Source organism: Rattus norvegicus, chromosome 14, assembly GCF_036323735.1.
Source record: "Rattus norvegicus strain BN/NHsdMcwi chromosome 14, GRCr8, whole genome shotgun sequence".
Classification (NCBI taxonomy): Eukaryota; Metazoa; Chordata; class Mammalia; order Rodentia; family Muridae; genus Rattus; species Rattus norvegicus.
The window spans coordinates 83,263,408-83,276,415 of record NC_086032.1 but is presented as its reverse complement, the minus strand read 5'-3'; the positions used below and the strand labels follow the sequence as shown (position 1 = coordinate 83,276,415).

Here is a 13,008-nt window from a genome sequence, read left to right as displayed (position 1 = left end):
AGCCTTGAGAATATTTCAGGCACACTTGGTGTGTGTCAGGGTTCACGTGTGTACACAGGTGCATATGAAAAGCTACATTAATAGCAAGTGTCTCCCTCAATTGCACTCCACCTTATTTTCTGAAGTAGTCTCAATAAACTCAGCAGTTCAGCTCCTGGGATCCTGGTGTCTCTGCCTCCCAGTGCTGAGGTAACATGGTGACTCTCAGTTTTGTACGGCTTAGGGACCCTTCCCATGCTTATTTGGTAAGCATCCTCACAACTGAAGCCATCTGCCTCTCAATGTTAATTTCTTTAAACACCAGAGCACTTCCGAAGTTTTTTATTTCTATGTATGTGTCTGTGTATATTATGTGTGTACATGTGTCCTAGGGCCAGCTAGTTAAAGGCAATTGTGACCCACCTGACGCTGGGAACTGAACTAGGATCCTCTGAAAGAGCAGCAACCTATCAGCACTTCGTGTGTGTAGTCCAAAGGAGCTATCATGACTGTTGTACCCATGAACTCACAGCACTGGGCCTACAGGAAACTGGACCTATCATTGTGAACCCAGGATGATGGGGCAATCATAAGGCCCTACCATCCCTGAGGACAGGCAGGGATCCCTATTACAGTTGCTGGGTAGAGGAAGGCATATTTTTTAGTGGTGTAAGTTACCCTTGATCAAATACACAACCCTAATTAAAGCAGTGAACCACAGACCACACAGAAACAAGCTTGAGGAAGCTTGTTGGAAAGAAGTGTTTTCAGGGAGAAAAAGACGAGGATAATGGAGGGCATATGACCAAAGTAGCTTATATATAATACATATATACATATATTTTTAATAAAACAGCTTATTTTTACAAACATTTTAAAACTTAAGTTTGGATAAGCACTGTTCAAACTTACAAGGCTGTAGGATATGCCGTGCTAGAAAACAATCTTGGTCTGTGGCCACCAAAGGTCACAAGGCTCTGTGGTCAATGAGCCTCCAAGTCAAAGTGAGGCAGAGCAGGCATTCATTCAGGAATTCTGGGAACTGTGAACTCCGGAGTGTGGATCAAAGGGCCCATTCACTTGCATTCTACCCAGCCACATTCCTAGTCTCAAGTCATAGCCTCAGCCACAGAGGCACTGTGGGGTTTGCCAGTCTGCAGAGGCATATGCCCTGACACAATGCCATGTCCCTAATACCAAAAAGGAGCTCTTGGGCCAGGGATTCTCTGAGCCTTCCTCATGCCCCTCCCACACACAGCACACCCTCCTCCTGGAAATGCCTCCAGGGAATTTCTGGTGCTGCCCAATTAGTGTCTAGCAGTGAGCTTGTTCCAGGCCCCTAAATCAGAAAAGAACACCAACAAACCAATTTTGCACTAGTCCCTAGGCAAACTTCTAGCAACCAGGTGAGAGGTCGATGTCACACAGGTTACAGAGTACGATGACATCAATGATGCTAAATGTGAGGCCCGGGTGCTATAAGGAGCTGCCTAAGCCTAGGCTTCGAGGAAAAGGTGGAGTAGGTTGAGGAATAGAATATTGCTTCTGTGATCCTGAGTGTTCTTTTCCTGAGAGACCACAAAAGAAAAGGTCCTGGGAACCCTTAAAAGCTTTCAGCTTGTGTAATCCTCTAAAAAGAAATCAGCTTTGTTTACAGCTCATTAACACGGTCTCACCTCTCCCCACTCCTCCTGAACACACAGCAGCACCTATGCTTCTGCAAGAGCACAGTTCCAAAAATAATGGCCTACATCAGGACCGCGGTTGGAGACCAAGAGTAAGGTTTTGGACTTACTCTTCATCCTTGAACCATGGGATTGTGGGCATGTGACTTGCCCTCCGTGTCTCAAATAAGAATAATCACAAGGACTACACAAGCACTTGAACAGGAAGCAGTGTCAAGCCTGATGGCCCATGCCTTTAATTCTAGCACTTGGGAGGCAAAAGCAGGCTGACCTCTGTGTGTTCAAAACCAGCCTAGTCTACATAGCAAGTTCCAGGGGAGCTATTTCAAAACCAAAGAAAAAGGAGGGGTGGGGGGGGGGGGCAAAAACAAAACCAAGCACAATATAGAAGTAGTGAACTAGATGTGAGGCCCTCAGGTCAGCACGAGGCATGATTAACCACACACGTAAAGAACAGCCTTTGCTCACTCTGGAGCAAACTAAAAACTACTATGCCCATCAGGTGATGGGTAATCTCAGGCATGAGAAAAGCTACTGGTCCTTGCTCTATGACTACTGCGTGCTGGAGAACACCAAAGCTTTAACTATCTCTATAAAGCCACACTGTGGCAAACACATGAACGATCAGAAGACAGCCATGGGCGTTTGCCCTTGCTGCCACCTGGCTTCACGGAAGGTCTTTCTTGTGCACTGGCCTGCATAGGATGACTCTGGCTCAGTCTTCTGTCTCCTAGAGCACAGAGGGAGCAGTGGCTTGTTCTAGTGGCTTTTACATCAATTCTTACACCATGAGCACTTTACTCACCAAGCCCCCTCCCCAGCCCATAATGCTTTTTAGAAGAAATACTTAAAAGACACGATGACAGCAAAAATGTATATGTAACACCAGGACTGCAGAGACCCAGAGCGCAACAGCACTGTGCAATGGCACAGCTGTGTCAAGGACAGACCATGTTTCCCTCTTAATCAATTAGGAAATTCTCTTTGTCCCCAGGAGATTCTCCACTATCCCCAGCCTAGGTAAGAATGGCAGCGCTTTCTAAGCCAGTCTGTGTACGGCAGGACAAACTGCTTCGGTGAGGGCTTACTTTTTAATTAAAAAAAAAAAAAAAAAAAAAAAAAATTAACACAGTATCTCACACAGCGCAGGCTGGCCTCAAACTGTACAGCCAAGATGAACATTTAATTCTTCTGCCCGCCCCCCAAGTCCCGGGATTACAGGCATGTGTGTACCATGCCTGGCTTCAAGAGGTTTATTAGAGGCCAAAGCATGATACACAATGATGAATGGTAGTAACCATACTCTATTAGCCAAACATTACTTGGTATTATGAAGCTCTCCTGTGGGAGAACCCTGGGTTTTCAATTCCTAATGGGCTTCCTTGAAGGACCTCCAATCCAAATCTAAACAGATATCCATTCCATAGACTGCCTTAGAGGGAGACAAATGCCCAGGCTGTGCCCGAGGTCCCAGGGAAACTCCCGGAATTGGTGGTGGAAAGAGGTACAATGGCAGGAGTCCACTTGCAGTATCTCTCGAGGCTACTTCTTCCGGCCGCCTCTTTCCTTGAGGGCCAAGTGGATGACAGCACCACTGGCCATGTTGTAGTAAGCCAGGGAGTTGGAGTCCTTGATGAAGATGCCCTGGAAGACAGACAAATGTCTTAGTGCATGCCACCTGTCTGTGACCACATGCAGCCTCACACAACTGAGCTTGCTGCGAATGTTCTAGACTTCACCAATATGGAGGCTTAGGGGAAGGTCAGGAGGTCAGTGAAGTGTGGAACTGTGGCTTCTTCATACAGCCTTCAGTGATTATCCCAATACTATTTCACAGAGGAAGAGAAGAGGCTCCAGAAAACCTGAAGAGCCACTGCATCGACATAAACAACCAGGCTGTCTAAGATTACGTCACTGGCTGATCCCCATCCAGCTTCACATACTGAGACAAAGGTTTTTAGACACTGAATTAGACTATGCTCTCGGAACCCAGCAACATCAGGTTCATCTGCCAGCACTCCAGCGGTATCATTCTAGGATGGCTACATCCAGGTCTCTCCCCATCACACTCTGTGCAGATTGTTTCAGGGAGGGTAGAGGAGTGGGAACCTAAGGGGCAGCACCAGGTCACCCTTGCTTACTTCATACTGTAGTTTCTGCTTCCCTGCAGGCATGCCCGTGGCTTCATGAATCTTCACTTTGATGACAGAGACCTGTGAGATCAAAGAAAGTCATTCATTCCCTTGTTCATTCCAGACCATCTGGAAAAAGCTGGCCCAACCCACTAACTCCAAAGCACCCGTACCAATTGAGGGTGGCAAAACATACCTGGTCTGTGAGCGGGAGAGTGAAGACCAGCCCCTGCCCATTCAGCTTCCATTCTGTCTTATCCTGCATGTTGGGTACCTGCACCTTGATGGATACTGGACCCTGTAAAGTGCAGTGCTCATTATGCTTGGAAAGCTCCACGTCAATCAGGAACTATGCTGTGCTACCAGTGGCTTGTCCAAACCACGACTCCTGCCACTCTCGCCCATTTACTTCTGATGCCAGGTATGACCACACAAGGCTTCATTTCTTATTTTTCTAGACAGGCTTAAAGGTAGGGGTCAGGGCTAGCCCAGGCTGGCCTCAACCCTTCTGCCTCTAGAGTTCTGAGATTCTAAGTGTACATTATCATACTGTTTCATTCCCGCTCCTTAAACAGACCCATTGTGCTTTCCGGTGAATCTTGCAATCTCAAGGACCAGTAGGGTAAAGAGAAGGTCTGTGATGTACTGGGCTCAAACTCAGCGGACAAGACACCTGAGCTCAATGCTACTTGCCTGTATGAAACAGACTGGTGGGAACACAAAGAGAATAGTCTACCTTTGGTAGGTAGGTGCTTAAGGAAAAGACAGACATTAGTCTTGGAAAAACCAAATTTTGTCAAATTTATGGGCCAAAGCTCTTGGAAGCTGGGACTGTTACTGCCTTCTCACTGAAGCCTAACAGCTTTGTCAGAGACCGACAGTGCTAAGGATCCTTGTTCAAGAATGCCAGCAGAATCCTATCCTAATGGGTACCTTCCTAGGGCTGAGGAAGATCTGAATTTATGAACTGTGCCCAGCCTTCCCATAGCTGGTTTAGTGATCCTGTCACTTCACTCATGTGATAATGTCTCCGCAGCTACATCTCCATGAGAGTCCACACTACCAGAACTACCAATAGCACCTTCTGACCTCCCAGCTACAGACTTCACATTACAAACATACCAAGAAGCTTTTTATGGCTGACCAACATCCCACAGATCCAGTCACAGACTGGACCACGATTGGGACTTGAGTAACCATGCTGCTGCCAGCTACTACAGGGCACAGGCAGCATTCTGGGCCACAGACCTTGTTCCTGCGCAGGAACTCTTCCTCAGGCATGAGGCTGTCCTCGGTCTTTAGTTTCTTGGATGGAGGCTCATCTTCCATAGGAGGTGGGGGGTGTACGGGAGGCATTGGAGCTGGGGCTGGCACTGGAGCCACAGGGGGAGCAGGCACAAAGGCTACAAAGACATGGTACAGTCGCTCAGTGACTACAGAAGAGCTGAAGAGGCCCAAGAGGCAGGACTGGGGAGATTTTGCTGGGTGATTTTGAGGCTTTGCTCCTTAGCGGTGTGAAACGCAATGCCTTGATGAACCTGTCCCTCAGCACATTCCCTGGCAGGGAGCCTTGGAGGCTGCCTGGATTAGGCAGCAGGGAACGAGAGGCAGGGCAAGTTATGTCAGGCTTCTGGGCCTGTCAAGGACCTGACCACCAAATGTAGTCACACTGGGTATGCCATCTCAGTCTCTTGCGTCTCACCAAGAACTATGGCTCCCAGTTCCCAGTTGAGATTTTCTCTGGGATGGATACTCAGTGGGAATAACTAAAATAAATCACGGCTCTGTGGACTGACCCATTAGATGAGAAAGCAACACTACAGACTGACCTGTTGGCACAATCATGGGAGGTGGGCGGGGTGCCATGATGGGAGGTGCTGCAGGAGGCATGGGTACCACGTTGATCCTAGGTGCGTGGATGATGGGTGGCATCGGGGCAATCACTGAGCCTGGGGGCAGCCGGACCACAGATGCCATGGGGGGCCGAGGCATGACAGGCACTGCAGATACGACAGTGGTGCGGACTGGAGGTGGCATCTGAGGGTGGGAGCAGACACATAAGTCACAGGAAGCCAAGGCTCAGCTTCAGGGACACACACCAACTGGCCACTCAGAATGGGGGTTGGGCACTTAAGATTCTGCTTATCATGGAGACTGAAGTTTTACCTCAGGCCCATCATAGAAACTTGATGCTGAGAGTTCCAGGTTAATATTCTTTCTACTTGGGACTCAGTGGTTCAGATTCACCCAGCAATTCATGGCAGACAGTACCATTAAAGAGGCTGGCCTTGACCTCATTTCCTGAACAGACCATCAGTTCTCAAAGATCCATTAGCCCACAGCCCTTCTCTGCCTCACCCAGCTCACTCCCTAATCCAAATCTCTGCAGTGGAAGATCAGCCTGGAAGTTTCCACTTTCAACAGCATCTGGGCCTACACTTGCCCGTCCCACAGGAGAACACCACCCTGCCCTAAGGACCAAAGTTTAAGACAATTTAAAGTCACAGGATGGCCTCTGACTCACCGCAGGTGGCCGGGGAACTGACGTGATGGGGGGCGCTGAGCTGGGGATATTGGTGGCTGAAGATGGAGGCGGTGGCTGCTGAGGGATTTCATTGGGCTTGCTAGGGCCAATCTTCTCTTTGGTGTCATCTTCTGGCACCAGGCCCTTGGCCTTATGGATGGCCTCAATCTGCTCCTGGAGGGTGATGTTGGCCTGGGCAGCCTGCTGGGTCCGGGCCATGCTGCCTGAATGGCCATCCCAAGTCACCTGCATGGGAAAGCAAGGACATAGCTTGTCACGAGCCCACGGGTGGGAGAAGAGGGCAGGGATGCACCAGGAGTCACTGGAATCGCACCTTTTCCTCTGGCTTCTGGATCTCCTCTTCACCAATCTTCTTACCAATGGCTGTCTCTTCTACCCCAAAGATGTCAGTACGTCGCTCAGCCAACTGCTTTAGGCTGCTCTCAATATCCAGACCTGTACCCAACAAAATAGAAAAAGGGAAACTAAGCATGGTGGCCTTCTGACAAGTCAGCAGCTTTGTGGGAATGGAGAGTAGAAGCTGGATCCACAGCACAGGCTGTGGGCCTCCACATGTCACTCATCCTCTCCGTCCTGGGAGGGCTACCAGCATAGCATTAAGCCTAAAGACATGGTGTCTGTCCCTGTCCCTAGGCAGCACACCCACCTCCCACCCCACAAAGGCAAGGTCTCTCTACGTGGTCCTGGCTGTCCTGGAATTCTCTATGCAGACCAGTCTGGCCTTGAACTTACAGAGATCCTCCTGCCTCTGCCCCCAGAATGCTGAGTTTAAAGGTGTGCACCATCTAGCCCTATCCTGCTGCTTTATACTTGGCAATGAGACCAATTAGTGGAGTGTCACTCGAGGAGAGAGAATTTAATCATGAGTTCAAGAGAACAAAGGAGTAAGTATTCCTATTATCAGATCTTGTTATTGGATACCAGCAGACAAGTGACATCCCTGCCAGTGCCAGATTTTGGAGGATTCCTCTGCAGAGTCCTGGAAAACACACATTTTTGCAATACCATAAGATACACCTACCTCCTAAACTGTCACTGACCTCAACCATTCTGTGACTGCATGAAGCCGGCTAGGGGTTGGGCACCTCCATCTCACCTGGTGCGTACACCTCATCATCGCTCTGCTTCTCTCGGATGGAGCGATCCCGTTGCTCCAGCCAGCGGGGGTCAAGAAGCCCGATGCGCATGTGTTCTTGCATTTTGCTGGCAGGAATCTTCTCCCCAGTTATGGGGGACACAAGATACTCATCAGGAGCAGGAGCTGGAGGAAGGGGCTTGGAAGCTAGAGGAAACAGATGTCTAAGTGAGAATAGGATGGGAGCTGGTGTATTCAGACATCATTCACTGAAAACATCCATTCGTTGCCACTCTTACACCAGGAACCCGAAACTAAACATGACTACACTCTCTTTCCCACCATGAGGCCTGTAACATATGGGTCACCTCAAGCTCGCCTAGAAGAGCCCATCTGAAAAACACCCAAGACCAGTCAGGACTTTAACATCACCAGGGCTGGGAGGCAGGGCCGTACCTTTGGGATCATAGTCCTTTCGCACAATGACTTGGTCTGGTGTTGGGGGCAGAGGTGGAGGCATGGGTGTCTCTGGGGGTGGAGGCACTTTCTGTCCTTCTTCTTCATCGTCTGAACCCTAAAAAGCAAAACAATATCACGACCCAGGAGATGAAAGGCCACTTCCCCAAAGCTCAAAACCATGGCAGCTCTCAGGGTGGCAAGGAGCCTTAGTCCCTGCCAGCCAATCCATGTGCTAAGTCTCTTGGGGCAGCTAAGGTCAGATGGCAGAAGGCCAAGCCGCTTCCTCACAACATGAATGGGAGCATCAGAGACCATGGTGCTAACACTCCTCCCAGGCATTTCCAGCAGCTGGCACCAGGCAGTCCCCAGAGGCCAAGCGCACTTCCCATCCAGGGGAGAAATACAGGAGCCAAGTCAGCGCTAAATGGTAGCTGCTCCCAGAGCAGTGCTGGGAGAAGGAGAAAAAGTCAATTCCCACAGACACTGGGGCCCTTTCTTCTCAAGCTGCACACAAACTCTTTCAGAGCGGGGAGAGCAACTTGGCTCAGGATTCTGGGCCGACTAGAGGGCCAAGCTGGAATGGGTCTGAAAGGATGTGTAGGCTACATTTAGACAAGCTTGGGGACTAGTGATCCTTTAGGCCTAAGAACTAAGAAGGCATCGAAGAAAGGGTGATATGATTCCCTAGTGGGGCTGGTGGAGTGTAGCTCGGGACCAAGAACGCTGAGCCAAAGGGAAGGCCATAACTACACAAGGTGGCACAGCTTTCACATGCTTCCCACGACTCAATCTTTGTTTCTGGAGCTTCAGAGAAGTCATGTGCTCCCTGGGCTTAAACAGTTGTGAGGCTCTCCCGAGCCTACAACCTTTTGAGTCTGACATGAGCAGAACCTTGGACTTGGAGAACACCAACCTCCTTGCCTCACTTGGGAATTACCTCATCCATGTCCTGTACTTGAGTATCCTGGTCCAGCTGGGAAGGAGTCTCCTCAGTCTTTTCTTGATCTTCCTCATCAGACTCAACCTCCATCTCCACCTCCTCACTTTCCCCAAACTTCTCGTAGCGTTCCTGAATGAGGATCCGAGCTCCCAGTTCCTCCGGTGTTGTTGGGGGTGGAAAGTTCCCTAAAAGAGGTAAGTCAGAGAGAGCAGCACTCAGAGCTGGGTGTGATGCTTTGACTTCAACACTTGGAGGGCTAAAACAAGCGGACTTTCTGTGAGTTTGTAGCCAGCCTGGTTTACACAGTGAGTTCTAACTTAACTACATCTGGAATTATCTACAATCCAAGCAGCTGGGCACACCCGAGACTTTACGTAGAAAGGCCCATCCTAATCTGGGCCATCCACATTCTGGTGGTGGCCTATGTGAGAGGACATAGAAGCAGCTTTTGCTTTTCACTTGCTTGCCCACTCTTGGAAAAAGTCTGTGTATGCTGCTGCTGAGGTCTTCTTTCCCTAGTTAAGTTTCCAATGAAGACAGGCTGAGACATCCAGCGTTCTGGAATTTCTGTCACAAGATCACAGCCTGTAAGTCCTTCTAATCCTCTTTTTATATACACATATTCATTCTATGAGTTCTGTTCCTCTAGAAAACACTAACATTAGCTGTCTCAAAAACAAAACAGAGTGAGAGAAGAACAAAGAAAAGGCCATCCTTATTCTGTCTGAGAGGATATCAGAGTCAGTAATTAGCTGTTGAATTGCATTTAACTAGGGTAAATGAAGCCTTCTGAAATAGAGGAAAACAAATACTAATAAAGTCCTATGCCTGATTCTGCTGCTCCCATCTGGAGGCACTCTCTTGCCAGACCAACCTTGCTCATTGGGTTGAAAATCCACTGTCTCCACTACCACAAAGTCATGCCAGTCGATCTGAGCATAGGCTACTCGCTCCTTCTCTTTTTCTTCTTCCTCCTTCTTCCTCTCACGTTCCTGAAATTTGGCCCATTCTACTCGGTAACAAACCTATGGAAATAGAAAAGCACCTACAATAAGGCTTCCTGACATCTTTCAGACAGAGATGTACCTATGTTCACAAGGGGAACTTCCTTCACCAGAGTTAGAAAAGGATTCCGTGCTCACAGCAGCAAACTTTCTTACAGTAAAATGCACGAAAACCTAATAACTGGTACTGTAAACCTCGTTACAAGTTAGTGGCTGCTACAAGTGGCTGCACAGCACAGGCCCTAGGGGAACCAATCACATCCTCCCCAAACCCCACACTTTATTTTTTTCCAAGGTGACCACGTTATTCCAGTGTTCAAAGTTTATATCATGATTAGTTCTCAGCAGAGGACTTGTTATACCCTCAGTCAATGCAGAGACTCATGCTGGGGAAACATGAGTGACATGCTCAGCACAACGGGACATCCGCACCCCAGGGCAGTGAACATTTGTACAAGAGATAATACAAAGAGGTAAGACCAGAAGATGGGAGAGGTGCAGAAAAGCCAGCTTCTGGACACAGTGCAGCCACTGCACTCACACTCATTGCAGCTGTGCTTACTTGCACACTACCAGACCCACCGTGGGTCACCAAAAATGGAGCAGGGGCATCCCTCCTTGAGGCACAGCTGGCAACTGAGGGTGGCTTAGGGTAGGGTATCATTTTGTTCAGTGGTGTAGTCCCTGACAGTGGGCCACACTCCAGTAAACGTCTCCTCCCATGTTTGTGTAAACAACTCCACTAAACTCAGTAGGTCACCCCCCAAAAAGATGGCATGAAGGGGGAGGGGGAGGGGGCAGTGGAAGGGGAAATGAAAGAAAATAAAGGGGGAGGAGCAAAGACATCTAAAAGACTTTTTTGGAGGGGGTGGTATTTGTTTTTGAGACAGGATCTCTCGCACTGTAGCCCTGAGTGGCCTTCAACTTGTGAACTTATGCTTGGATTAGAGGTGAGACATTACATCAGGCAAACCTTTTAAAACTTTAAAAAGAAAACCTGGCATTTTCAAAAGCAGCTCCAATCTGAGAGTCGGAGAAACAGGCGTCTTAGTTAAAGCCAAGCAGCACCGACACAGCTGCTTGACAGTGAAAAGCTGCTAACTTCAAACGCACCTATCGCCTGTCACCAGAGACCTGCTTGGGGAGACAGGTTTCTGCTTAGAGCAGGGAAGAGAAACTAGCTACAGCTTCCAGAGAGAACACAGCAGACATGGCCTTAGTGGTCACCACAAGGCTTTTCTTCTCAGCCACCCAGGCCTAGGTTCAGGCTGACTGTCCCTCACCTGAGGCTTTGGTCTTTATTTTTAGAGGTGTTTCTAATTTCGGACTATCTTTACAGACATGATAAATTAGATACCCTGGGGATAGAACCCATGTCTAAACCTGAATGCCAGTACACACAATATGTACATATGGTACTTGATCTCATGCACATGGCCTGAAGGTTAATTTTATATGACATTGGTGTACCTGCATTTTGGAAGTGCCCCATCACATGAGGTCAGAGGTGGAATTTGAATCTCTGGTGTCATGCAGGTACTCACAGAGCTTCAGATTCTGGAGTGTTAACATTCTCAGATTAGGGAAAGTCAACTTAAACTGCTTCAAAGATGGTTTCCAAACAACAACAAAACCCACACATTGAGAACCCATGCATTGGTTTCTGTAATAGGAAATCCTGTGTTTACCTGGTCCAAAACTTCTCGGGGATTTTCAGCCTCTTTCTTGAGCTTTGCAAATAAGCCTTTGGGTGGAATCAAGATCTGAAAGAGGATTAGAACAACTGTCAATGTATCTCACACAGTTTAAGACAAAGAGGCAGTCTTCCTGGGCCCATCAAAGGACACAAGAGATGGATTCCAGATGTAGGGTTTGGGGCAAGTTATATAACAACTAGAATGCGCTTTTCCTTCTCCAAATGTTGACGCCACCACTTAAGAAAGTACCTCTAGAGAAAGCCATTTCCAGGATTCCTAGTCAAGTACTCAAGCCATAGGCAGGTTTCCTAGAACATGCTATTTTAGCTGCTTAAGTGACACTGATGTATGCCCTGCTGTCCTGTTCAGGACTGCAGCTACCTCTTCCCTTTCTTCCCAGTATTTCCATGCCTTTTACCCAGAGTACCTATCTCCATCCGACACAGGCTCCTAACCTATATGCTCCTACCCACTAAGGATCTCCATCAAGACAGATTCCTGTCTTCTTGTGATTAGAACCACAAATAATGTCTAATGTGCATTTCCCGAGGAACAGAACACTGACTGCCTTTATTCTAACAGCCATTCCAATCCTCCCACAATATCTACTTCTACTCACAAAGCAGCACAATTTTACCTTCCCATCCTTGGACTTCTACCCCTAGAATCTATCTAGAACAGCCTTCTCTAGTGCCTTCATGTTATGAGTCAATACCAATATCCAAAGTTAGAGGAAAAAACAAAAAAAATAACAAAATAGATATCTGAGAACTTCTAACTATGGAAGTTCGAATTGGACCTACACCATACTTAGAACTGACTTAGAACTGATACTATGGGCTAAAGAGATAAGCAGCAGCTAAGGGCCTGTTCTTCAGAGGACTGTGTGTGATTCTCAGAACCCTCGAGGTGGCTCACAAGCATCTGCTAAGTCCAGTCCCAGGGCATCTGATGACCATTTTCCACTCCCATGTCACACACATAAAATAGAAATAAATAAAACAAAATTAAAAAATCCACAAACCCCTGAGACTGTATACCTACAGATTTCTGTGGCTTAGGGTTTCAGTCATTGTTCTACTGCTCTACTAGATTCTAGATTTGGTCATTTTCTAAAGACACATTTTTAAATATTTCTAACTTTATTCTTCAGAGCAAATCCTTATGAGTCCTTTCAACTTAGATCTCTAACACTGTTTCTAAATATTAACAGTAGATGTAGACCATGCCACTAAAAAGAAAAACAAGAAAAATGTGCCGCTGGTAAACCTAAACCAGGTGAATAGCCTTTGTAGCATATCAAACATTTTATTGTTAAAGCGTAAAGTCTCGAACTCCTAGTAATCCTCATGCCTCAACCTTCCTGGAGCTGGGATTAGAAGTGTTAGCTTCTATATCCAGCTCTCTGATTAACTTTCAATATTAGATTACTGTATCAGATTCTTTTTGTAAAAAAACAGTTTCAGTCTGTAGGCAAGGCTGTTCTAGAACT

The 13,008-nt window shown here is 47.6% G+C and overlaps 1 protein-coding gene across 1 annotated transcript in view; it reads right to left on the bottom strand.

Annotated features, from left to right (window-relative positions):
• Nucleotides 1-695: 695 nt before the first annotated feature.
• Sf3a1 (splicing factor 3A subunit 1) overlaps nt 696-13,008 on the bottom strand; it is a 20,750-nt gene continuing 8,437 nt past the window's right edge. The window contains exons 5-16 of the mRNA NM_001107235.1: nt 11,508-11,582; nt 9,690-9,840; nt 8,813-9,000; nt 7,873-7,990; nt 7,438-7,623; nt 6,655-6,776; nt 6,321-6,566; nt 5,626-5,833; nt 5,045-5,199; nt 3,993-4,094; nt 3,806-3,877; nt 696-3,308 (exon numbers count right to left, since the gene is read on the bottom strand). Of these exons, the coding sequence (NP_001100705.1) occupies nt 3,207-3,308; nt 3,806-3,877; nt 3,993-4,094; nt 5,045-5,199; nt 5,626-5,833; nt 6,321-6,566; nt 6,655-6,776; nt 7,438-7,623; nt 7,873-7,990; nt 8,813-9,000; nt 9,690-9,840; nt 11,508-11,582 (1,725 nt within the window). The 3' untranslated portion in view covers nt 696-3,206. The remainder of the gene's footprint in view (nt 3,309-3,805; nt 3,878-3,992; nt 4,095-5,044; nt 5,200-5,625; nt 5,834-6,320; nt 6,567-6,654; nt 6,777-7,437; nt 7,624-7,872; nt 7,991-8,812; nt 9,001-9,689; nt 9,841-11,507; nt 11,583-13,008) is intronic.